Below are 27,108 nucleotides of genomic sequence, written 5' to 3' on the forward strand. Positions count from 1 at the left end.
TTACAAACATTTACTTAACGTTAAAAAAAAATCAATTAAAAATGTATTCCATCTAACAGAACTATTGGATTAACAGCTGATTTTTAACTGACTTTACACCACAAAATTCTATTAATAGAGGTACCTTAGTCACTTAGTTTAAAATATGGAGAGTAGAGATAGAAAAAAATTAACCTTTAGTAGTCTTTAATATAAAATGCACTAAGTTTTCCAAAATAAGAATATTATGACACACTAGTGCCAATTTATGCTGACAAAAGCTGAAATCAGCTTCTTTCTAACTAAAATTCATTTCACAAAACCTTTATATATTACATGAATATTCAAGTAAACTATTTAAAAATATTTAAACACACAAAAACTGAATTATACAGTGTTTCAGAGAAATGGTTAATTTGGGAATGCTGTAATGTCCAACTATATATATAGATTTTTTTTTCTTACTTTTAAGACCATCATGATACTACCTGATATTGCAAGAAATCCTTGTCATTAACATTTGATATTTTTCAATGTATAACTTAAAAAAAAAAATTATAAGGATTTAACACATCACTGTGTACTTTTGCATCACTGTTTCCGTGTACGGTGCGACACTGAATCACACTACTGGCTTCCCTTTGTAAAGTGCTGAGTAACAGCCAAATTACATCAGATTTAACTGGAGATGACGGTGCTCAGTGTCTTGCAAAAAATCACCATTAAACTGCTAGAATCAAACAATAAAATTAAAAAAAAAAGTTCAGCTGAGTAGCGTGTGTGTTCACCAGTGTCAAATCTCCAACAAAACCCTGAAAGACTAACAACACTTTTCTTGCAGGCTGTATTCTTTATATCCATCAGCTGCAAGGACATTAAAATATTTTATTAATGATTCAAACACTGGACACCACCTCTGGTTGAAGGTGAGTTGCTCACTAGTTTTGGTCAAGTGGCTTTTGGGAAACTTTCAGAGCAAAATAACCCAATAACAGGAAATTGGAATGGAAAATGCCAACCATGCACCGTTATATTACTGCAAGAATTGAGTAACACATGCAAGACAAAGAAAAGGTCAGAACATACCAAAGTAGCAATGGTTAAGAAGTTAGTAAAATTTTCACAGTGTTTCATACAGCCTTTTACTTTAACACAAGTGCATCACTTACCACCACTATTGCTCAGACATTTTAAAACATCTTTTGGCCATGCAGATCAGTTTGAGAAGAAAACATAGCAAATTACACTTCTTAGGCATTTTTAGACATTAAGTACAACTTATAATTTTATTTTTAGATTCAGTCTTATCAAACAGATGTTTTCAAGATATAATCATTCTAAGTGTTGGGCTTTAACATTCCTTCCAATTTTGTTGGATCCTGAGCGCTAAATGCCCAAAGAGCTGGCCAAATATACAAAGCTAAGCTTTGTTCAAATAGCCAAGTTATTACATAAACAGAAGGTATAGGGAATTTCTTCTTGGCACTCCTAAATTTCTTCCTAACCTTGAGATGATCCTAACCTTGAGATGGTTGAATTTTATTCAGTTGTTCACATACATCTTTGCCTCCTGGAAACATTACTCTACTTGGGTGATTTATGAAGAAGTAGAACTAGACTCAAGAACACCACTGACTTTTTTTTTTTCTCTGTCCAAAGAACAAAATATACATTTTTTCCCCACTTGGCAAATTCTATTTGACGCCACATCACCACCACTCAACATTAACTCATAAAACAGAGACTTACTCCACTGTCAGACACAGCAGGGGAAAAATGTCCAGAGGATAAATGGGAGGCTCTATATCAGATATAATTGCTTGCTCATAAGGAGAGAATCCAGCTTCCCCTTAGTTATTCTTTCATAAATTAATAATTTGTTAAAATCATAGTCACAAGAATTTTAGCTATTACACAAAATTCAAGTTTAAAAAAACAAGAATAAATTAGTTACAGCCTTGTAAACAATTGTTCATTTATGTAACATACTTGGGGAAAAAAAGTTCCTCTATATAATAAATCAGACAGTACAAGGCACACATCACACTTAAGAATCCAAAGTGATAAAACCAGCAGATGCCTTCATCTTCTTTGTTCGCTGGTGTAATTGTGCTATAGACACTGTAAAAATATGTAGACTTTTGTTTCCATTGCAGTCATTTGAAAATATTTCATGACTGTGCTTTTTCTGGTAAAATATTTGTGCTATTTTACAGTACAGTATGATTTGAAGCTCTTGGAATGAATCTTCTCAAATGTTCTCTACAAAGCTGCCGGGGAACAGGCCAGTTTTTCCATTTCGTTGCAGAGTGCCTTTGAACCAGCCATCCTCACGTTTTTTGTGTACAAAAACAATGTCACCTTCCTTAAGTTCAAGTTCTGCTTCACTCTGAGGAGGATAGGACACCACAACCCTGTACCTGTGTAATTAAAAAAAACCACCTTTGTTTAGGTTCTTTTTTTTTTTTTAAACCAATGCTTTTTAAAATATTCTTGTGCGTGTTAAAACTTATCAAAACAGGAAACTGCCTGGAACTGTTTGCTGAGTACGTAACAACTTAAAAGTTAAGTACGTCTTGAACAGACAATAACAATAGCAATGTAATGAATTTAAGGCAAATGTATGCATCTCCTGTCAAGTTTTTTTCACCAAGATCCCTGTAAAAATACATAAAATGGTTACATAACAGGAGAAAATTGTAGACATATTTTTGGATATAAATTTGCAGACTCTTCCAGCCAGCGTGACTCAAAAATAATCAAAGCATTCGCAGCAGTAACTGGGCATAATTTTATGACTGTATGTGTAATATGACATTATCCCAGGGAAGACTCTTAAGGAAAGGCACAGAACAAAAAGAAACAACTAACAAAACATATTAATTTGCATTGCTGTTTTAAACTATTTTCATTTTTCTTAGAAGCTTTTCAGGATAGAATGCATGCCATCCTATTTGGACACAGTTGCACAACTTGTGCACTACTGTATTAAAAATAAACATTTTTAGAAGTGGTCAACTCAATAATTTTCTTAAGCACGTGATACAAAAAGAAAAGTATTTTTTCAGTTTTTCACAGTAAAATCACTTTTCAAATATGAGCACATTAAAAATAGGCTACAGCCTTCTATCTCTATTTTTAAACATGCATAACACCACTCAATCTCTTCTACCATAGTTTGAGTTCACATCAACCTAAAATTCGTTACAGCTCTGTAGACAATTGTGTCAACTTCTTGATCAAGTTTTCTGATAGATATTATAACTCAAGTTTCTAGTTACACAACTAGTAATGTCTGCATGTTAAAATCAAATAGAATCCATGTCTGACTGTAGAATTCAAAAGCTTCTAAGCTTAAGAGCCTTAAATGCAGTGCTAGGAGATCTGTTGGACAAAATCTAATTTCCAGTTAATCAGGACACTTTGCACTCATGAAGATTATATATTACTTAATAGGTTAAGAAAATTATTATCTTAATAATCTTAAGTCAATTTACTAACTTAATAGATTAAGATAACATATTAACAGCCTGATGAAAACACAAAACAACAGGGTACTTCTAGTAAAGGATGGAATACCGACTGTAGCTCAATACACACATAATAATACAAGTTAATTCTGTAATACTGAAATGGAGAAAGAAACTATATTATAGTAGTACGTTTTGCTTAAGACATGTAAACCAAAAATGAAGTCTGTCCATATAGTTAGAAGTATTCAGAAAAGAGTAGCAGCACTGTGTAAATAATTAAAGTCTCTTGGGAAATCTATGTATAGCAAATTGTATTAGGACTTAATCAGTTGTCAAATATTATTTATTAGTGACTTATAAACTATGACTTTGTTTCAGTTATGACAATCCCCAGATTTCAGAGCATTGGAATTATTAGATTCATGCTTCATAGAAGTTACCAAGCCAATTACAAGATTTATCAGCTTCAGAATGCTCCTCATCCAACCCAGTGTAGATGCCTGCACTAAGTTCTACTGTGGGCCACTTGGATTTTAATGCTAACTTAGGACATAAGAAGCAAACATTTTTAATAGACTGTAAGTTTAATTAAGACTGTAAACTATGTGAAATAAAACTAGCCTTTACTCAGGCAGGACAAGATAGTAAAGGATAAAGAACTGCAATAAAGCTATGAAGAAATTCTTCTATTGTAATAAACAGGTTGCCTTCAGGCTGAAAATTAACAAGCACACTACCTAACACACACATAGCACTAGTTTTATCCAAAAGAAAGCCCTTAACAAATGGGTTTCAGGAAAGAATACCTACCTTTCTTACCTTGCATTCTGTCAAATGCTGGTCTGTAAACACTTGACTTGAAATACACTTGGTTTCAGTTTCTAATGCTGTCCATCAGTAACCTCTGCGCACTCCTGCATTGATAAGATTAGTCTGTTCTTTCCCTAGCTTCTGCTTCTGAGTGTTAAAACCAACAGCTTTGCAGAAACCCATCTTCTCTTTGCCCTCCCTAGAGGATCACCAGCTTGCACAGAAATACTGTTCTCCTGAGCTCTCCTGAGCTTTCCATACAGTTTTGAACTTCCTCAACCCTGCAGTAATTTAGTACTTCTTGTTAACTTTTAGCTTCCTGACTACTTTGCACAACACTCCTGGTGTTAAAATGCTATTTTACTATCTTTTTCAATGTTTAAGGAGAAGAAACCCATCAGGCTTTGCACCTTTAAATCACATCTCCTCCTTCTTTTGTTACAATAAGCCATCAAATTTTATGCCACATTTTACAAATTCTAGTTGCCCAAATAGAGGTGATCGGATCCAGACTCATCACACATTCACACAGCTGTCTATTCGGATCACCTTCGCTCAGCTATGGAACAAAAACTATTTTTCCATTACGTATTTCATCATCTACAACATACTGCCAAAACTACCAATTTCATGCAGAGTAAAAAGCTTATACTTCAGCTCAAAAGTTGATTGCCAGGTCCCTGGAGAAAAACAATCACATTTACTAAGCGTGACCTATGTTTTGGAAAAACATGTTCATTCCCACATGTTTGAATCTTCCAAAACACTTCCTTGTTTATCTCCCTATTCGGTATTTGCAAATGTTTTCAATGTCTGAAGGTCAAATTTGCAGATCTTTTGTGGTCACCTAATCTACAGTATTTTACATGCACCTAAGCTGCACAGTATGCGTTTTCATCTTTCTATTTTCTTTGGCTTATGGTATTTTTCATTAATTTTCAAAATATTATCCTAACTCTTTTTAATCAGTTACTGACAAAATATTAATATTATAAAAATAAAAGTACTTTAGCTTCCCAGAAGCAGCCATTATATTTGCCATCAGTTCTTTCCTGATATTCCTAATGTGTCTGGCTGTATCCCACAGTGCTCTTGCACTTTGTGAATTTTTTTTTTTTTTAGGAGGGGGGTGGTGGCGGCGGTGGTCTGTCTTCACATTTCTCCATTCTACATTTCATTTTTAATATTGGCATTCTCACACTTTTCAGTAGCATGAAAAAGATCATATCTTTCATGTATTTCTCCCTTTCTTCATTGCTTCTGTTTCATTAGACACAAAATACTTCCCAGCTATTTGTAGTTGATTTTTGGACAATTATCTGTGGTTTTCCTGATCACCAAGTGGATAAAAATATTTTCTTATATGTAGAAAATTTTAGCTGAGGAAAACACAGAAAGTTGGAATTACTATTATCACACAAGTTAAAGTCATACTTATTATTCATCTTTTTGCTTTAGTTTCTTTTTCTTACATTTTGAATTTTTACTTTTCAGCTCACCTATGCCCTGCTGTTGTGCAGCTCTCCTGTCTGCTGAGTAGGTGCCTTGACTCCTACAGATAATCAATGCCCATCTAGGGCAGACTGATTCTCAGCATTTAATTAAACAGCATTAAATGCTGGCAGATGCGATAAAACCTGCTGCCCTCTAAAGCCACTGGCCTGCTCACTGGCAGGAGATGTTACACCAGTCATTTTGTGATGGATAAAATAACGTAGGGTCACTTTAATCACAGAACAAAACTACTGCTGTCCTTCACTGTAACTGGATGAAGGATTAATATTATAGTTTAGGATATGCAGTGATGTGTACTGAGGTTCAACTTCAGGTCTTTAACACCATTGTGGGGTGCTGGGTACATTTACTGTAAAACTTAAGGCTATTTAACCAATGTTTCCCTCTAAAAGAGAAAGCTCATGAAAAAAGCTTGAAATAGTCTTTTACCTCTTGACATGGAAAAAACTAAACCCCTCAGATAACCAAATTACTCTGTTTTCATAGCATAATATGGCTCCCTCTAGGAATTGCAGGGAGTTGGGTCTCTTTTTAATGAAAAGATAGTGATCCTTGGCCCTGTCAGTGCTGCATCAATCAAGAAATCACAGCACCCCAAGACAAATTGTGTCTTGGCTGGAGAATCAGAAGAAATTACCAAACACCACTGAAAAGTCTCAGGTGACAAGAATTCTCCAAACTGCTCCAAACTGGAAGCAAGGCTTGGCTGAAATTTCTGTTTAACTTCTCTGTTCCTTCTGTACAAGGAACATATGAAGGACCATGGACCACAGTGAACAACCAGCCTAGTTCACAGGAGAACAGTGAATACAGGAATGGAACTAAATTACTGGCTTGCTACAGAGAAGACCTGCAATAGTAAGATGGAAGGGAATGTTGTCATCTTCCCTTCCTTTAGAGAAATGGTCACCAGTATTAAGTATACATCTGCAAATCCATGCCACAAAGAGCTTGTTTGCTATCAAACAAATCAAATGTCCATCCATTTATTCTCTATCATTGGAAACAAGTTCACAATTTTTACTTCCAATTTTCTGTAGAACATACAGGAAAGAGGTACTCTAAGACAACTTGCAATTCTAGTGAATGGAGAAACAGTGAGATTAGAATAAGAATTTGCTATTGCATCTTAAAGGAAGCAAGGACTTCAGGGAAAACTCTGTATCCAAACCAGGAACATTTTCAAGTGCTTTCCAGGGTTGAGCCAGCTACTTTTGCTCCTAATTCACACAGAATAATCAGCAGAACCTGACTCCTAAATCCTCTAGTCACCTTTGAAAATAAAACTTGAACACTAATAATTATACTGCAAAGCCAGAGTCAGAACAGAAAGAGTACTGTTTCTTTTTCCAAACAGATCGTAGCCTGTGATTGGAAATGTGATACCTAAGAGCAGAATAATTTTAGCAGATTTCTCTGTTCTTCAGCTTTTTGTTAAGCTTATCCTCGTATTTTCCTCCTCAACCCCAAATTTTCACTGAAGATACTATTGCATCGTAAGTATGTTTCTTACCCACCCCTTCTTACAGAGTAATGAAGATTAATTGATGCTTATAAATTACTTTGAAGATATTAATGTACCACAATGTAAATGGTAAGTATTATTAAGCAGCATATTTTAAGCAATTCAGCCTAAAGAGATGGAAACACGACAAGAGCACATCAGCAGAAAAAGCACTAACCCTGCCCTGAAAAGGACAAAGAGAACCCAGATGAAATTCTATTTAAATACACTGACCAAAATATAACAATTCTGCATGAATACCACAGAGAATGATCTTGTGGTAGCACCTCTCTGGTAGCAATTACTTAAATAACAGTAAGGATACAGAGATACGTTAAAAAGAAGGTTTGAGTGCATGTTATTACTAGATCAATAAAAATATACAGCATCATTTTCTTTAAAGTCGTTCTGAGAAAAAAAATCTCCATCACAGAAGTGAAAAAATTATTTTTTGTGAAGATGCAAATAGCTTTACACAAATATCCACTGCTCATGCCAGAAGGAATTTGATATTATTTTCACATTCAAAGCACAAAAACATATTACTGTGCCAGACTTATGCTAATGTGAAAATAAATTATGTTATTCTTAAAGAAAAGTCTTTCAGTTTTTATTTTCCATCTGTAAGTGTAAATCTACTTCAGAAATTCAGTATGAAATAGAAATTTCCTGCAAGGAAATTGCATAGAAACAGTAATAACCTTTTAAAAAATATTAAAGGTATGACAGAAGCCAAATAAAAGACGAAGTAGAAACTTACACACTGTCTGGCTCTTAATACATAGATGTAGCTTAAGATCAATGGGCCTCTCGAAATACAACAGTATGCCCACACACCATGAGTTAATAGTATCAGAACAAAGTCTACAGTCAGCATGAATCAGTTCAGTCCTAGAGCTGTTAACATTGCAACTGCACTATTTTTTTCCTGTACGCCACACAATCCTGTAGCTACTGCAAAAGAAATCCTGTGACACTCTTCATATTGCTTTTCTACCAGGAATAATAAAAAGAGACAGTAGTTAGAAAACTGCCACTTCCTTCACAGTCTGTGCAATCTACTAAGGACTTGGAAATTTGAAAATAATGGGTGGACACAAAAGACAAGTGACAGAACGTTAAAGCAACTGCCTGGCAGTTTCAGAGTCCAGACAACTATGTGTTTTTCAGGCTTACTTGCCAGGTCACAGAGGCTGCCCTAGAGCTTGCTATGTGGAGTGCACAGTAATGGGGCATTCAGGTAGTAAAAGTATCTTTGCAACAGTTCAAGAAATCACGTTAAGTCTACTTATAGATAAGGATCTCATTCACCATGTATTTAGGTTGGCAGTTATGCACTGCTAATAATCTTAAAGGACTAACCTGATATTCATAAATGCAGTATTATAATGTGTTCATGTTTTGCAAAATAAGAGGCCTATTTTATCTACCTCAGTTCTCATACCAGACCTGTGATCACCATATTTGAGTGTCTATTCATTCCAAAACCTCAAAGTAACACAAAAAGTAAACATAAACATGAGTGTTGGTTGATAAGCATGTAAAGCATTGTTAAAAAAAGTAAAGTTTCATTTTGCTATAAAATCTCAGCATTTTGAAGCAGTTCTAATATACACTGCAAGTGTCAGCGAGTGGATTTTTTCTTGGTTTGCCTGAGTCTAGCTGCGTAGGGTAATTTACCTTTCACAGACAAGAGGCCTGGATTCATTCAGGACCGGACCCAGGGATGAGCAAGGCTGCCGAGGTGGTGGTGCTACTGGAATAGAGGAATCCAGGGAACTTGTTTTCCGATGCAGTGTCTCCTGTGCCAGCCCAGAGACCTCGCTGTCAGTGGGACAGGATCCAGCTTTGCTGTGACTGCCTGCTGACGGAAGCTCTGGCCCAACTGCACCTTGCAGGGCTAACTCTGCGGCTGCTTGCTCAGCCTCCAGTGTTGGTGATGCTGGAGGCGACAATCGGGGCTTGCGTTTCGTGGATGCTCCAGAAAGCAGTTTCAGCAAACCTTTTTTTTCTTTCTGTAAACCAAAAGCAGTGCCTCATTTTAGAACAAAAGTCTCCCGTGAAGAGTTGACCACTTCCTTCTGATAGATGCCATCCTGACCAGAGAGGACTCGATAAATTATGAGGAGATATTTGAAACTGTACAAATTACAAAAGATAATTATGAAAATTATAAAAGAGAAAGATAATTATTAAAATTCTAAAGAGAAAAACAATAAGTCATTTAGACCATAAACTGGCTAAGTCCTTTCACTTAGTTAGTTAAGTTAAGGCTTTCCTTAAAAGCCAATGGCACTGGCCCAAAAGGTTGTCTAGAAAAAGGTGTGAGGAGTTACGATTCCCACAATGGGAATCTAAGAAGTAAAACATTTCATTAACATGGACGTTTCTAGGAAGGCATAAAGAGTCATTTCAAACCGAGCAGGGAGAAAAGTCTGCCCTAGAGACTGCTGTTTAGATAAGTGTCTTTTATTTATCCTCACTCAGTAAGGGAAGACCTTCAGGATTTAAAAGAAATTTGCCACAAGGGGAATGTATTGTGTTTTGCTGCTCTGCTAGAGGGGAGAATTGTAAACATTCTTTTTGCTTGTCCAGACAGGAATCCCTGAAGACTATTACTTACCCTGAAGAGAATTATTTAAGTAGCTTTTGTGTTTCTTGTCTTTTTTTTAAGGGGTGTGGCAGTGATCTTCTTACCAACCCTTTGACTGAGTGAATTTAGTGTTTATGAGAGGTGCCAGATTGTAAGCCCTGGAGACAAAAATAAGCTATTTAACCACAGAAAGAGAAAAGCATGAGCAATGTGAGATTTTTATTATAGCTTGGGATGCAGTGGAATTGGTGAACTGTGAATGAAAAATCCTCTGTCCTTCTTCCAAGTCTCCAATAACTTAAAGCTATTTCAGCAAAGAACTGCTGTCTAGCAAATGGGAAAGAAAAAGAGAAACTCAAAGAAATTAACATAGTCCAAATATGTTAGCATCTTTAACCTTAAACTATAAATAAGTTTTCTAAAAGCCCTGCCTAAGGGCATCTCGGTCTGATTTCAGTGGCCATGGCTAAAGTAATTTTAAAACAAAGTTCTAGGTACCTCCATTCAACAGTAATCAACAAAAATAATTAAAAAGTGTGTGACATTAGTGTACACTCTATGATTAAAACCTTCATAAACTTCATTAAGGAGCACATGTGGGTGAAACGTAGTAACGTAAAGTCTAAAACATTTGAGATGTAAAGAAATTTGTCAAAAGGAGAAAAAAAATTCTAACTACACCACAATTGTAAAATAAAACCAGTTAGAGTTTTGGAGGAATCCCTGCCTACAATAGAACATAATTACATGGCCTGTTGGACAGTGAGAATGAGTTCAGACACAGAGGAAAATACTTCAAATAGAAGGAAAAAAAGCAGAATCACTACAGACTCTACTGATCTACGTTTAGAAAAGACAGAGTTAATGTGGGTTTTTTTCTTTGTCTAATAAACATTGCTGGTAATGCCTTTTTCATAATCTCTCAGTGTGTCTGCTTAATAAGGAAGACAACCTGAAAGAATACTGATTTACACTAAATATTAGGTTTATTTTATTAGACTGAACTTTTTTTGCTCCCGCAAGTTCATGTTTGGTTGTTTTTTTTTTTTGTTTGGGTTTTTTTTTTTTGCATTACAGGATTTTTAGTTTACAGATACTTACTGATATTTACTGGTAACATTTGCTAACCATACAACTTTCTAAAGTATTCAGGAAACTGACTGCAGGTGAAGAAAAACAAAATACTTTACATTCCAACAGTCAATCTAATAGTTCTGAACTTTATCCATTCACCTTTTGTTTTTCCTGCTTAAGGCATGAACCTGCTACCCTATTTTAACCCTTCTCCAAGGTCTGCTCTGTATTTTATCCATCCTAAATTATTCTTGTATGGCCAAGGATAAATTTGCCCATAGCTGTAGTCACAAAATGGCTGCCTGAGTTTCAGGCTCAGTCTTAAAAACCTTACAATGCTGCTATTCAGCAAATATAAGAAAAACATAGGGATCTTTTAAAAGTTTGCATTATGAAAATGGGAGAATTCAAGGGAGTGATTTTATTCCCTACCCACCTTGCCATCCTTGTCTGCTTTATTGACAGCAGTATTTCCACCAGCTGCTAAAGCACTCTCTGGAGATGCAGGAGCTCCAGGGTGAGTGTTTACAGTTCTCCCATTAATATCTCCCTCCAAAGATGAAGCAGCAATGTTGGGAGAATTCAAAGAAGCTGCTGCACATGCCAGTGGGATGGTTGAGCGGTTCACATTCACAGCCGTGACGTAAGCAGCAGTATTTGGAAGCTGGGGCTGGAGCTGCTGGGAGGCAACAGAGTGGTGGGGAATGATCACAGCTGCAGGAACAAGGCATGTTGGACTCTGTGCTTGTATGGGTGTGACTGCTGCCGTAGGTCTTTCTTGACTGTGTGCAGCAACTAGAACAAAAGAATACAATGTGAGAGAGTTCATCTTTTCACAAGACACACAAAGTGAGGTACAGTCACTGTGTTATAGCTAATCAGTCATAAGAAGCTTCCTTCCTACCTTCATAACTTCCATTTATATTACTACAATGACATCTTACACAGCATCAAATTTATCTCACCAGAATAAAGAAGTAGCATATGCACCAGTATGGAACAGAAGAATAACAGCACTGCAACTACTGAGGAGAAATCTAAGCTGCTAAGTAAAATGCTTCACCTACAGACAGAGGTGCAAAGTCAAGATTACATTTTATTTCATAAGAGCTAGCTAAATCCTGCCTGGAACTTGTTTGTCCCTTTTAATATGCTGTGTAGTTGTCAGGGCACATAAAACTAAGTAGGAAGAAACACTCCATATAGAAGCTGCTAAAAATATAATTGGATTGTTTTCCCTAAACTACTCACAAAATCCACAACAGATTTAGCGTGTCTTTCAAACAATAAGTACAGTGGCAATTACTGCTATGAGTGGTTTCTCTGAAAACGTGAGCTATTGTCTTTTGGGATGTTTAAATATAGAAGTGGATTTACTCATACCCCTGTGAAATAAAAGGAACATCTACACTGGAAGTTGGAGAATAGCACAGGGCTGAATATACTAACCTGGGCTGCAGCCTAGCTGCAAAGCACAGAGCTCTGCATGTACTAATTTATCCTTTCCAAGAAGCAACATTGCTGTTATAGTTATATGGTCAACCATACGTGCTTTTGGGTCATTTCAATAGCTTGGATATCTCTGCATCACTGGATGGTATGAAGTACAGACATCTTACCCGAATAATATGAGGCAAAAGGCAGCATCCTAGTGCTGCACAGCCTCTTTCCTTCAAATACTCTGAAACTTAGTATCTAAGGAGGGGTCATCCCTGTAGCTTGGTGCATGTACATCTCAAATGTATCAATTCACTCTGATTTTTCAGATACTGGTTAGAGTTTTGGGCTTGTTATAAGTGATATCCTAGAGTCAGGACTCCAGCACTTGCTCACTTTATTCTGCTCTCTACAAATTCCCCTGGTAATTTGGTTAAATTGCATCAACAGTATATTAGAGAAGACTGACACAGTTCACAAATTTGATATAACAATCCTACAGTATTATACCCAATTACCATCTCTAAGATAAGAAACATAAATCCTTTCTTAAAAAGAAAGCACCACTAAACGCTATGTCTGTTTTTTGATATGTAACCTCTTCCCCTGTAGCAGACCCTTTCCGAGTACCATGAACATTTCAAAAAGGAAGATAAGGAGAGTGCAGCAAAATTTTTTGTAAAAAACAGTTATTAACGCTGCCTTTTGTTCATGAGACAGTTTTCTTACGCGTAGCTGCTATTCTTCAAGATATGTCTATACTTACATGCAATCAATGGAGTACAAGCATGGAATAGCTTTCTGGTTTTGTTTTCTTATTCCTGATGGAATCCGTAGGAAAAATGCTTCAAGTCACCCTATTTTCATACAGTTCATCCTTTAATGAAATAGGCAGAATATACATTTTCTTCCCAGTTCCTTTCAATCAAAGAATGCATACCCCCTCAGTGAGGGTGATGTCAAGCAATGTCGCACTAAGATCATTTGAAGAAGCATCCTTGAAGTCCTGAGCTAAACTGAAATTGAAGAACAGCCCTGCAAAATGCAGCATTGATCTGTGAAGCCTCATCAAGAGAGTAACACTCAGCAAAGGCGCTAGGGAAAGCTCAAGATGATCACGTTTCAGATGCTGACTACAAAGTTCTCTGTAACATTTGAACATAAAGCAGCCATTATTGCTTCAGTTCTCAGGCCCTTATAAGGGACAGATCTGTATTTGTGACTGAAGTACACCTTTACACCACAACCCAATGTTAAGTTCTCTGTGAAAAGAGTGCAGTCCCTTTGATTTTTCCATTTTGGACCTGAAAAGTTGGTGGGAAGTATGTTGTCATGTTTTCCAGCTGAATGGAACTGTAAGAGCTTATTCATCTTGACAGCGGTGCAGAGATGCAGGGACAGAGAGGCCTCTGGAGCCCACAGGAGCTTTCTCCTTTGTGCTGTCACTTGCAAGCTTCTAGACAGCTCAAAAGAAGGATTTAGAGTAAAAAACTCCTATGCCCGAGAGGCAGGAAAGTACAGATGCTTTGCTTAGTTTCTCTTACCAGCTGTCAATAGCACCTGGTTATTGTTATTTAAAGGTAAAGAATAAAGTTGTTACAGAAGACTATCGCATCTGTTCCAGCCTAAGATCAGACTGGAGGAAGATGCGGCCAATTAAGGAAATAAAATATCTAAACACATATGTACATATCCTACCTCCAAAAGCAAACTTGGTGCTGACATCTGAACATGCATAGGGTGTTTAAGGAGATGGATAAGACTGAAGAGGGGGTGGGCTAATTCATGGATCTTGAGACTATAAGAAACAATCATCCTTAAGGGAACAACAGGTAATACCATTTGCATCTTTTGCTTTCTCTTCTGCTCTGCCAATAAGAATCTCGTGATTAAGAAAACCTTTGGTCACAGCTCTCTCAGCCAAGAGATCTTGGGCCCCAAATTCAAGGCTGAAAGAGGGAACATTGGGATAGTTTGAAATGGAGGGGGGTTTTTTTTGCTTTTCTTTTGAGGCCCTAGGAGCAACTGGAACAGATTAGGCTCCAGTTGTTTGGTATTTTCCTAGCCTGGCAAATCCACAGAGGAGTGCATGGATTTGATAAACAAAAACTCTTTAAAACACCACTATCAGTGTTTTTGGATCTGGGTTTAAATAACCAGAGGGCATGTTTCATTATGAGGTGGCCTGCCCCAGACAGTAAAGGCAGAGTTATACCTGTCAGAAATACAGAATTTTATGACATAGATGGTATGGATCTTGAAGCCAGTATAGCCTTAGTGTCTCAGAGTCAAAGCTGAAAGAAGTTGCAGTGAAGTTTAGAGAACAAACTAGGATACCTAAGGACCAACCCTGAGCCAGAGCCCTGAAAAAGAAGGAATGAATGCTAAAGGTCTTCAAAGATGTTAGGACAGAATTTAAAAGTGAATACTAAATCAGAGCAATCTGTAGCTGTTATGCAGGTAACACGAAAAAATAAGCTATGACTTAGGTGTTCTTATCACTTTTATTACTATATGAATTGCATACGAGTGAGGAAGCTCAAAGAATAACCCCATCCCAGATACTGCTGGAATAAAAAAAATTCCACCTAAAGTACTTGCGTATAAATTCCCAATAGTAGGAGTATGTACATACACACAGTTGCTTAGAGGAGAATAATAAAAGATTCAACAATTCAGAGAGATATATTAGCATTTCAGAAAGCATTCAACTCTAAAAAACGACATTAAAAATGCCTTAAAAAAACCCAACACATATTTACACATACCCTGACTCCAGCCACTTGCCCAGACAGACCCTACAGTTTGTCTACCACATAAAAAAAGCTTTTTTATTTTTTTTTTTTACCTGTTCTAACTGCATTGCGAGCCTGGTTGACTGTCATTTGTCCTGTCACATGCATAAGGACCTTGGTTTGTGGACTAGTTTGGATATGCGCTGCAGAAACCACAGCTGTGGGTACTGTGCTGGAGCTCACTGCCACACCATTCCCCTGGAGCTTCTGAGATGTTCCACTAGCAGTGGAAGGGCTGACCATAGTTACCACTCGTCCCGTTTGGCCAGCAGTAGACACAGGAACTTTTGTTTGTGATGCACTTGTCACTGTCCTGCCAAAATTAAAAGCAAAACACTAAAACACAACTGAAAAATGAGCTAGTTACTAAACCCCACAGCTCTTCTATTATACAATTTTAGCATTAAATACAGGAACAGAATAATTTTGGACTTGAAACTAGATAAACTATTTAGACGCTTGTATAAAAATATACCTGGTAACCGGAGCCACATAATTTCCAGGAAAAACACCAATCTTGCTTGTATGCATGGAAGTTCCCTTGAACCAGCCATCTTGACAACGTTCAAACACTAAGAACATTTCTCCCTTCCGCAGTTCCAGTTCATCTTCTTTTCGAGGAGTGTAAGGGTATATAGCAATATACCTAAAAGACAGAAAAGTAGATGCAATTGATAAACCTAAAACAATTGAAAACATCACTTGTGTTTTCTGGCAGAGAGAGTTCAGTCAGAGATGAGAAGGCATGGCAGAAAGGGTTATGCGTTAGTTGATCCAACATACTGTTCTCACACTTTGTGACATGCCAACTTTTTTTTTTTGAGGGGTGGGGAGCACAGAGAAGTTCTGTTAGTTGGGAGTGAAAGATCAATATCAGAACTACATTTCAAATTGCAAAATTGGAATCTCCCTGTGCAACTGCAGTGCCCAAAAAACAGATACGTTACTAGAACTTGAAGTCTATGGGTAAGATAGCTAGCAGTTATTCACTTGTAAAGGTTATTTCCTTTTTTTCCTTCTGAGCAACGTTAATGCATAATACAGGGCATCTGAAATCATGGTGTGAGTTCAGAAACATTTTGCATTTTTTCTTTTTAAAAAGACATTCTTAGAAAAAAAAAGTAAAAATAAAACTGAAGCTCCTGCAGTTGCATGCTGGAATATTCCTAGGGAAGTCTTCAAATAAGATTGCACAATTTCCTATTATCACATTAAAAAGTGATACTGTTTTAACCACCACAGTGCTCTATTTTCTGCCACAGTTTGAACATAAGAAAACTGTTTAAACCGTTCATATAAAAATGTTTATATAATTATGGATCAAGATCTGTGGGAAATAGCATTCTAATAAATTGCATTTTCTCAAAAAGAATATACTTTTCACAAGAAGTAGCCAATTAGGGTAGACGGGTAGAATATCCCCTTTTTTGAAAAAGGATCCACAATTACTTGCAATGCTAGTCTTTTCCACTCCCTTTGTTACCCCAAGGGTAAAAAAGCAGCTTTACAAAACATTCTCTCATCAAAATTGTCTCCTGTGCACAGTAATGATAGCATTAACTGTATGCTTCTCCTTTTTGCATTATATTTTTGTTCCTCGCTGTCCACCCAGGAAACTTTGCATTATTTGCAAAAATGCTTTAAAGGCAATATAGGTAGCTGGTAAAGCAAGTCCAAAATATGCTTTAAAGGCAACATATGACACACTGGCAACAAAAGGCTTCACTGGTACATGATTTAGGGGTGACCTACAAAGCCACATACTGAAGCTCTACGGGAAAGCAACTGATGTGCTTTAATTGGTGTTCATTAACTTCCTTTTTAGTTAAATCATTCCAAATTTCATTAGTATCCTCATATAGAGCAATGCTTTGAAGATGAAGGATGGGAATAAATGAGATGGGAACTTGATTAACTGCACTAAGCACAATAATCCATAAGACGTAGTGTTAAAATGCTTGACACCAAAGAAACAGGCCAAATCCAGATGCACCTGCTATACAAGAAGGGCGCTCTTTTGGAGTGGGAGGAAACCTGGTGGGAAGATAAAGACACAGAACAAAAGCAGTCCTTGCATTATTCAAACGTGTCCTATTAGATGGTTCAGCCACTCCTGAATTTTATTTTTCTTTTATCGTTCAAGCTGCACGCAAAGAAGTTTCCAAGCACAGAACAAAGCAGTCCTTGCATTATTCAAACGTGTCCTATTAGATGGTTCAGCCACTCCTGAATTTTATTTTTTCTTTTATCGTTCAAGCTGCACGCAAAGAAGTTTCCAAGAAGAAAGATGTTGTAAGCAGCACATGTTAATATACACAATATTTTCACCCAGAAGGATGACGCACATTTGCTTGTATTACAAGTGTGAAGACATAATGCTAACTAGCAGCTTTCTGCCTTCATTCCAAATTGCCACCCACTAATTAACTGAACTGTAGAATCTTCAGTCAAATTTCAATCGCAACTTACACAAGTTGACAATGACATGCTAATGTAACAGTCTAAATGAAATACAGCACTTTCTCTGTTTTGGCATAAGTTATTCCATACGAGAATAGCCTTTTTATTCCATACATAACAGAAAACATTGAATAAATTCACTCCAGAGTTTGCCACTTGCAAGTTATACAGTCTTCATCGCTAACTCAAGGATTCATTCATCTTCTGCATGATAAATACTTTATATTTTTGAAGTGAGTCCTTTCTATACACAGCAACAGCTGATTATATTTACCTAAGACATAAATAACCCTCAGTATGAAGGCTGTTTGGGGATATCACCTTTATGTTGCTTTTGTTCTGAGTTGTATGCTTGGCTTTCTGGGAATTCTAGCAGAACATAGCCAGCTGGCATGATATAAGTACAAGTGAAGTTACTGATTTCGTTCCATGTTTCTGACTGGTGAGAAGTTTCAATTTTACTTACACACTTGGACGAGTTTGTGGTCGTAAATGTGCCATTTGGTCAGTTGATCCTGATGTAGGCCTTTGTATTACACCTGCAGACTGAGGTCCAGAAGAGGCCGATGCAACGATTGCAGCAGACAAGAGAGGTGGTGGCGGAAGTGGGGGATTCATATTCTGATTTTATGAGAACAAAAAAAATAGCAACAGATGATCAATATTGTTTGATGAGTTGAATCAGCTGCAAAAAAGAAGTATGATATTCTATGAAAATGGGGAAAAACCAGCCAAGTTCAGTATTCCTTTACCTACTGGTACGATGTAACTGGAGAGTTAGGTTTGTCTGTATTTCTCTTTTTCCAGTTTAAAATCTTGAAGTCTTGGCAGCTAATTAAGCAAATGACAAGCAATTTCTCAGCACAGGAAAGCACTGTTTCTAATTATAACATCTTTAGGATAGGACTTGACAAAAATTGAGAAGCCTTCCAGGAGGTAGATTTTGCATCCTACTGCTGACTGTACTTCAAAACATAATTGTTTTTGTACCCTGAAGCTGAAACATAATATACAATTCAGCAGCAGTGCACCCAAAACCACCCCTTCTGGGGGAAATTTTCTTTTGATGTATGGGTTACAAAAGCTAGCACAATATGAGACCATAGTCACTGAGCTATTGTTACCACTTTCTGCTATTCTTCTAGTTTAAAGAGTTAGCTTTTGAAATTCAGTATTATCAAGATTGGTAATCTTTAACAAACACCCCAGTAAAAAGGCGTAGTTCCTTTACAGGCAGATCATAATGGGGGTCCTGCCTACAAGCTTCTATGTCTTTTGAGAATCAATAGAGCAATTGTTACCTTCTGCTCTGTAAAGCCTCAGACAATTCTTCAGGACGTTGTGTACTGACACTCCTGGGAAAAGTCTCTCACAAAAGGAGAACTTTTCCTTCCCCCCTTCCAAAAATAATTATTTGTGTTACGGCACACACAAAGAGTAATAAAAAACCTCTAACATTTAAAAATGTAAAACTGAATTCATTTCAAACATGATCTTCGACTTAACACAATCCTTTAATACTGAAACAAAACTCTAAACCACGCCACTTCAGGTTTAAAAACCACATAACAAAAATATAAATTAACAGTATGTCCTGAAGTACTGCCTGGCTCTTCCAGTACATCAGCATATAAATGCACAGCATTATCTTATCAGTTTGGAAAATATATAATTGAAAGTAATTTTAATTCCCCTCAAACAGCCTACTTCTAAAGGTGGGGTTTTTTTTAACCTAAACAAAAACCCATAGGGAAAGTAAGTTTTAGTTCTACACTGTGATTACTACCTCACTGCATTTGGTCAAAGTGTGAATAAAAAGACAGCTCTCTCAACTAGTCTTATGCTGTCAAGACACAGTAAAGAACTGCATGATTAAAAGCTTTCAAATCTAGAGAAAACTGATTAACTCTTACAGTTTTTCAGTCAAAATTCTTATGCTTAGTTATGATATAAATTGCATGGTATATTGTGAAATATTCCTATTTTATTTAAAGCTTTTTTTCTGATCGTACATTAACAATTCCTTAAGACCAAATAGGCCTCCTGTATCCAACAAAAAGCAGACATGACCTGCTGGAGAAACATCATTGTGAGCTTTGATACTAATATTTGAGTTATTTACAAGAACAGCAATTGCATTTGCTTCGCATTCTAGATCCCCATCCATGCAACAATCTTTTTAAAATATCTTGATAATTTATACTGAAATACCAACATTTCTCTTTCAGTTGCTTTACAGCAGAAGTTATTTCCCCCTCCCAGTCAGCTTCAACAAATGTCCCAGCTGAATCCAAGCTGAACGTGAGCATCTAACTTTTAGGCAACCTGTCTATAGAATATAAATTCAAATCTTTTTTGAGGTATCTAGATTCCTTTATACATGGTGGAACCTGTAAATCCACATTAGGAGATGATTAGCTGGAAATCTTTAAAATTAAACCTATTCATGCACAATATCAAGGTTGTCACTATTCCACATTTCCTGCACCTCTAAAGATATAAATGCTGGGCATTGGATTTTATTCATTTCAACACACAATATACTTTGAATTTTTAGCTGCAATAAAGGCACCTTCCCAGCTCTATTTTATTCTGCTTTATTCAGGTTCTGCTCCCCTCCCCGTGTCTATTACTATGGTAATGAAACCTGCAGTGAGCCACAGCCCAATTAAACTCTTAAAGATCTGGCAAGTACTTAGAAATCTAAATAAACTACCTGATAGGCTTTAGAGGACTAACGCTCCTCAGCTTCCACTGCTACAACTTGGTAAAATAGATCCAAATGCTCTACCCAAGTTTTCAAGAAGTTTTCTGGCATGTAACCATTTTTCTAGCTGTTGAGAAATATACCTACCTACAGAGCACAAGCTAGTTTTGATGGTTCCCATATTCAACATTCTGTGAAAGAATATATGCAAACCCCACGTGATTTAATAAAATATGCTTATCAAAATAATTAAGAGTATTTTTATTTTAGGTAGTTGAAGGGGACAAATTGAGAGCTTCTGCAACTATTTCTCAGACAACAAGTGTACTTTCAAGCATATGAAACAGCAAATAAGTGATAATTTTTTTTTAAATTGGAAGATGAAACATTACATAATTTGATACTTAATTTATGTAAAAACTTCAAATAGCACCTATACTCATGCTCTAGAAACTCATACATATTCCTAAGTTTAAATATAATTAGGCTGCATTCCCACCTCAGTCAACTGAAGATCAATAATCAGCTCACCCAACGAATAACAAAAGGCACAGCAGTGGAAAAAAACATTCATTAACTGTCTTCGTTCCCACAAGGTCTAGGAAAAAATATATGACTTGCAAAATCCCCTGAGGGCTAACAAAGTAAGGCTCATGTTTAACAAAATTCCTAAACTATAAATATATGTTATCAAGAACAGGCCTCTCATACAAAACCTCATCATTTTTTACAGCTGCTTCCTCTTCCCAACAGAAGTTGATTTGAATTTTTGTGGGTTAAAACTCAGACAGTTCTTTCTTAAACCTCTTCCTGACTTACACTATTGCATCAGCTGGAACTACATGAGAGAGCGCTAAATGTCATCAGTATACTATAAGCCTCACAGTTTGTGCCTGCATTAATAACAATTCAGACTACCTTATATACTTTAACATAGAGGGGCATTTTTTTTGTGTGTGTGGGCAAGAGAACAGGACCAGAAAAAGCAGAGATTTTTTAGTTTTTGAAACCTTCAGCACGTTAAGTGAACGTAAGCCATCCAAATATAGACCACCTATTTCTGCTAATTAAGTGCACATACCAAGACACCATTTCAAAGTCAACATATTCAATTTGCAGAAGTAGCAATATGGATATCTAGGTCAATTGCTAAGTTAAAATACTTTTAACTTCGCAAGAGACTGTAAAGACAGAATGAAAGGAAGGTAAGTTACCTGTTGTTGCTACATTCTGTTTTTCTTCTGCTGCTTTTGAATGTAACTCTAACTTTGCTGTGGTATATCTTGTCTCTGTTTTTCCCATACCATGGTTCAAATCACATACTTCCTTTAAGAGTTTTTTCAGCAAAATCTATGGCAACTAGATCTCCTCCATTAGATAACTACCTTATAAATTACATCCAAGAATTTCCTCCCAAGTAAATGAGCCTTACATAATTGTACATGCATATTTTCACCCAACAACTACTGAACTTGACATCTGCTTTTATATTTTATAAAGAACTTCAAATATACTAAGCACCTACAAGGTTCAAAAATGCCAGTGGCCAAGAAGAGCAGACCAATTAATGCCCCCATTAAGGGCAAAGTTGTGGTTTGAAGTCCCAGAGAACAGTAAGTGATAATATCACAGTCAAAAGCCTCGGCTATGAGAAGTTTGTCTCAGTTCATAGCTTCTTCAATTTTAAAGAATCAAATCTCAAAACACAAAACAAGAATTAATGCTACTTGGCTAAAGAACTAGGCTAAAGAACTGCTGCTGTAAAATAAAACTTTTAAATAAATTATCACAGGTTTTCTGAATGTAAATTATAATTTGCTTAAGTGATACAAGCAGCAGATACAAGCAGCAGATAGTGTATATGGTCACTCAACACAAGCACTCTCATTCCTAAGTCTTATTTGTGTCAATTTTGGCTGCAAATTTGTAAATTACTTACTTAATACAACATTTGGTACCAAATAGCATCTACAAAAGATTATTATGGACAAAATAGAATTAATACAATTGGCATTTTTTGAACCACCATAGTATTTCCCAAGATAACAACGTAACAAACTAAAATGTGATCCTATACATGTACACAGATAAAAGACTCACAGGCTCCTTTGGGCTAGGAATTAATCTCAACTGCCTTAGAGAATCTTGCTACTCAACAGGACAGCTCAAAATATCTCCTCTTAACAATAAAAAAGCCATCTTTCTTACAGAAGATAAGAGAAGATACTAGCTCTTCTTTGCTTCTAGATTCAGGACAGATAAATGTAGCAAAGGTGGATAAATTCAAGACTACTGTAAAGGAATATATCCTTCTCTTCTTCACTGATGGGGAATCATGCTCATCCTCTCCGATTTCTTCTTTCTCCCTTAATCTGAGTTTGGCATGAAGTAAAAAAAGTTGTATAAACAGCTTGCTCTCAAAGAACAATCAACTACTTTAAATAGTGTTATAAACACCAAAATGATTGACAGGAAGATCCAATTAAACCATCTTCATGATAAAAAGAAAATCTCCCTGTTCCAATCCAACTCCCTTGTCATTTGCTTAGCATTCAGAAATGAAAAAAAAGCTAAAGGGAGAAGCTTAGAGAAATGCAGAAGTTTATACTTACAAAAGCAAAAAATACAAAAGCAAAAGGACTCAAACCAACCACTTCTGATGTATTAAATCATACAATCACAATTGTTCCATAGCTTAAAATTACTGCTCAGAATGTCAGGAAGGGTATTTCCAGAAGGGAAACATCTAGAGAGACAAGAACATCACTTTCTCTCTTGACCTGTCAGAACCATTTTGCATATTTCTAGAATTAAAACAGGAGTTTATGAAGCAGGAGGAAAAGTGGATGTAAAAGACACACTTCACAGTCCGTGACTATAAACTGCATCATCATCTAATATAATCTATAGTAAAAGAACACAGGAACGATCTGACTGTAAGCCTGAGCTGCCAGCTTGTATTTTAGTCATGCTGAAAACAAGTCAAGAAGAAACAGATCATTATGTACAGAAGGTTATTGACTTTAAAAAGGGTGGCAGAGAATAATTCAAATTCTCAATGGGAATTACATGCGTAACTGGAAACATAACCAGGAACATGGTTATCACAAAGAGAAAGTAGCGCTCCAGGATACAGGACGATCGTGTGGCAGGAGTTTCACTCCATGCTGCATTTAGCACTGCAATTTAATTCCCGTGGGTACCAATGGCGAGATCGCTTTTGAACAAGCTTATGCAACTAAAGCACCCAAGGTGGTTTAATGACTTTGCACCAGCACCAAAATAAAGTATTTTTCCATGTTGGCATCGAAGAAAGAACTACTGATTCTTAATAACAAACAAAAGTGTGTGTTACTGAGAGGAAAAAAAAGAGCAACTTCTGACAGAACTTTTGAAATTATGCTTTGAATCCTGCCTACCCCATCCTCTCCAAAACGTATCTCATCCACAAATCAAATCAACTACCCAGTGTTTGCAGCATACATGTTAGCTAGACTTGTATTCTGCCTAACAGCACAAATTATACCAAAACTGATTTTGTTTGCTCAGTTCTCACAGGTATTTTCTGAAGGACAGGATGAAAGAAGTATAAAAGGTTACATGGATTAGTATATAAGCAGCTAATTGTTTCTACTATTAGATGTACACCTCATATGCAAAAAAAGGACCTGGGGGTCCTTCCTGGTGGACACCAAGTTGAACATGAGCCAACAATGTGCCCTTGTGGCAAAGAAGGGTAATGGTATCCTGGACTTCATTAGGAGCAGTCTTGCCAGCAGGTCGAGGGAGGTGATCCTTCCCCTCTCCTCAGCCTTGATGAGGCCAAACCTGGAGTACTGTGTCCAGTTCTGGGCTCCCCAGTACAAGAGAGACATGGACATAGGGGAGAGTCCAGCGAAGGGCCACTAAGATAATTAAGGGACTGGAGCATCTCTCCTACGAGGAAAGGCTGAGAGCTGGGACTGTTCAGCCTAGAGAAGGCTCAGGGGGATCTCATCAATGTATATAAGTACCTGAAGGGAAGGTACAAAGATGATGGAGCCATGCTCTTTTCAGCGGTGCCCAGTGAAATGCAAACCGAAACGCAGAAGGTTCAGTCTGAGTATCAGGAAAGTTTTTCACTGTGAGGGTGACTGAGCATTGGCACAGATGGCCCAGAGAGGTTGTGGAGTCTCCATCCTTGGAGATACTCAAAAGCTATCTAGACACCATCCTGGACAACTGGCTCTAGGTGGCCCTGCTTGAGCAGGGAGCTTAGACTAGATGACCTCCAGAGGTCCCTTCCAACCTCAACCACTCTGTGACATTAAAATATGAATCTAAATATAAGGAGATTATTAATTGGTTTGAGATTAACATACATTTAACACTAGGATTGCACAGATGATCCACAGATTGAAGAAGTCGTTAACAATAAACGGACAAAGCATTGCTACAGCACAACCTGCATTATTCAGTAAGGCAGGGCAAAAGCACACTGTCTGTATAATTGTCAATAGTAATGTCTTCTGTCTGAAGAACAAAGAATGGGAAATGCATTTACTTGGATGAGAGCAATTATTACATCACTACTGACAATGAAAATTTGTGGGATCATGGTGGATATTTAGCTGAACATAAACTTTGTGCTACACTCAGGCCAAATAAATGGATGCAAATTCTCAAGATATAAACATCAGACTAACAGGATAAAAGTAAAAGGGTCATACTATCAATATTTTCATCACTGAAAATGACCATGCAGTACTGTACCCAGTTCTGGAATGCACTTACCATGTGTTTACCACGCCAGAAGGAAGTACTGGATATAATTCAGAAAATAACAGCATCATAATTTTAAGGATTGAAAAACATAACTTAGAGTCCCAAAGAAAGTTGTTAAAATGAACCTCTCAGCTGCGACCAAGCCACACCTAAGCATTTACTTAAACAACAAAAAGTTGATAATAGAAGACAGACAATTCTGCCTTCGATTTTGCAGACGAATGTGTAAAATGATCCAAGTGCTGAAAGTTGAAAACAAAACCAGACAAATTTAGCAGCAAGGCTATTCATCATGTTTTACTTGCTTTAAAAGACTGCAAGGATAATTAGACACCTAAACAAGATCAAGCCTTGGGGTTTTTTGTTTGGATTGTTTGGTTTGGTTGTTTTTTTTTTTTTAACTAAGTGGAGATTTATTATTAAAAAACCGTGACCCCCCCCCCCCCCAAAGGTTAGGGGCAAAATTTTTTTACTTGAAACAAGAATTAAATTTTGATAATTCCTATGATCAAAATAAAGGCTTATTAAGTTGAAAATCTCTGAAAACTGGTATCCACAATCTTTATGGCAGTTAAGGTCAGGCTCTGGTAAGTGCAGTATGCTACAGGACGTTCCAGAGCTTCTCCACCACAAGCATAGCAAAATAAAGAATTTCAGTTGGTTTTGGAATGAAATCCTGCACTTTTTGAAGACAATGTCATTTTCTTCGTCCAAAGGAAACAGCATTGCAATGTATTCCTTCCTTTAAAAGACGGCCATTTACAACAGTTTTTCATATTGATCTCCAAGAACCTAACTTAGACATGCTAGATATGTTCTTCATCTGCCACAGACATACACACAACTAAAATCATCTTATTTAATTAGAAGAAAGCAGAGTTTTGAAACTTATTTCAGAGAATCTGGATAATACTGACTTAAGCAAGACAGAAATATCTGGCAGCTGTGGTCTCAAGTTGATGTTTTTCTGTAAGATCTTGCTTGTTTCCCCTAACCTCCCCCCCAGCATAATCTCTTTCCTACTCATGCTGAAAAGAAACACTGTTCTGGAAGGAAGTGTGCTTCTTGTGTTTACTACAGAGAAATGACAGAGGAAAGCTGGAGAAACGGGTATGTGTGACAGGATGCAAACGTTATTGTATCAATAATGCTTTTGCTATAGTTCAATTTATACCAGTCTATCACATAGACAATCATCATAAAACCATCATTTCAAATCAGTGTATCAGAACTTGAGAAAAAAAAAAGGATTGTACCAAAGATACATGGGAAGGCTGAGTTTTCTGAAATGGTACTTACACCGAGAGCAGCTTGGTAGGTAACTTCTGATGGGAAGGTAAATGAAGGCCCTGTTGTGACTGGGCTGCTAGGGGGTGGAGTCACAATTAGCCCTGTAGTACCGATATGAACCTGTCAAAGAAAAAAAAACCAGCAGGGTCAGTTCTGAGCAGTTTAATAAGAGCTGGTTTTGACACAGCTGTAAGTTTCATGGTAAAAATCACCAGTACTCTACTATCTGTAACTTCAGACTAGAACTAATTTTTTGTTAGATACTCATACAAACAGTACTGGATCACACTGCTCACTTCCTTTCGTCGTCCCCCCCCCGACATTTCAGAAACTTTGGAGATACATTGAATTAGCAATGTGAAACACACTTTTACCAATGTCAGTTTTCTTTTTTTCCCATAAAAGGCTGTCAGATCCCAAAGGCATGCAAATAAAACATATTTACTAGCTCATGGAAAATTACACCAACACTTCTTAGTCTCCATTACTATCTGTTCTCCCAAAATGTAATCTCTATGTAAAACAGACAATTGTTCATGAACTAGTGTAGCTTGTAACTAAAAGCTTTGAAGAAACAGGAGATTAACAAATAAATAAAACCAGCTAAATATTTCTACTTACCACAGTCATAGAATCATAACATCATAGAATCATTAAGGTTGGAAAAGACCTCTAAGATCATTGAGTCCAACCGTTGACCCAACACC

At 36.8% G+C, this 27,108-nt stretch overlaps 1 protein-coding gene across 1 annotated transcript in view; it reads right to left on the bottom strand.

Annotated features, from left to right (window-relative positions):
* Nucleotides 1-1,169: 1,169 nt before the first annotated feature.
* SH3RF1 (SH3 domain containing ring finger 1) overlaps nucleotides 1,170-27,108 on the bottom strand; it is a 91,837-nt gene continuing 65,898 nt past the window's right edge. The window contains exons 5-11 of the mRNA XM_009272328.2: nucleotides 26,411-26,521; nucleotides 18,107-18,261; nucleotides 15,656-15,826; nucleotides 15,234-15,493; nucleotides 11,385-11,743; nucleotides 8,962-9,296; nucleotides 1,170-2,399 (exon numbers count right to left, since the gene is read on the bottom strand). Coding sequence (XP_009270603.1) covers nucleotides 2,231-2,399; nucleotides 8,962-9,296; nucleotides 11,385-11,743; nucleotides 15,234-15,493; nucleotides 15,656-15,826; nucleotides 18,107-18,261; nucleotides 26,411-26,521 — 1,560 coding nt within the window. The 3' untranslated portion in view covers nucleotides 1,170-2,230. The remainder of the gene's footprint in view (nucleotides 2,400-8,961; nucleotides 9,297-11,384; nucleotides 11,744-15,233; nucleotides 15,494-15,655; nucleotides 15,827-18,106; nucleotides 18,262-26,410; nucleotides 26,522-27,108) is intronic.

Source organism: Aptenodytes forsteri, unplaced genomic scaffold (genome assembly GCF_000699145.1).
Source record: "Aptenodytes forsteri isolate BGI_AS27 unplaced genomic scaffold, ASM69914v1 Scaffold13, whole genome shotgun sequence".
Taxonomy (NCBI): domain Eukaryota; kingdom Metazoa; phylum Chordata; class Aves; order Sphenisciformes; family Spheniscidae; genus Aptenodytes; species Aptenodytes forsteri.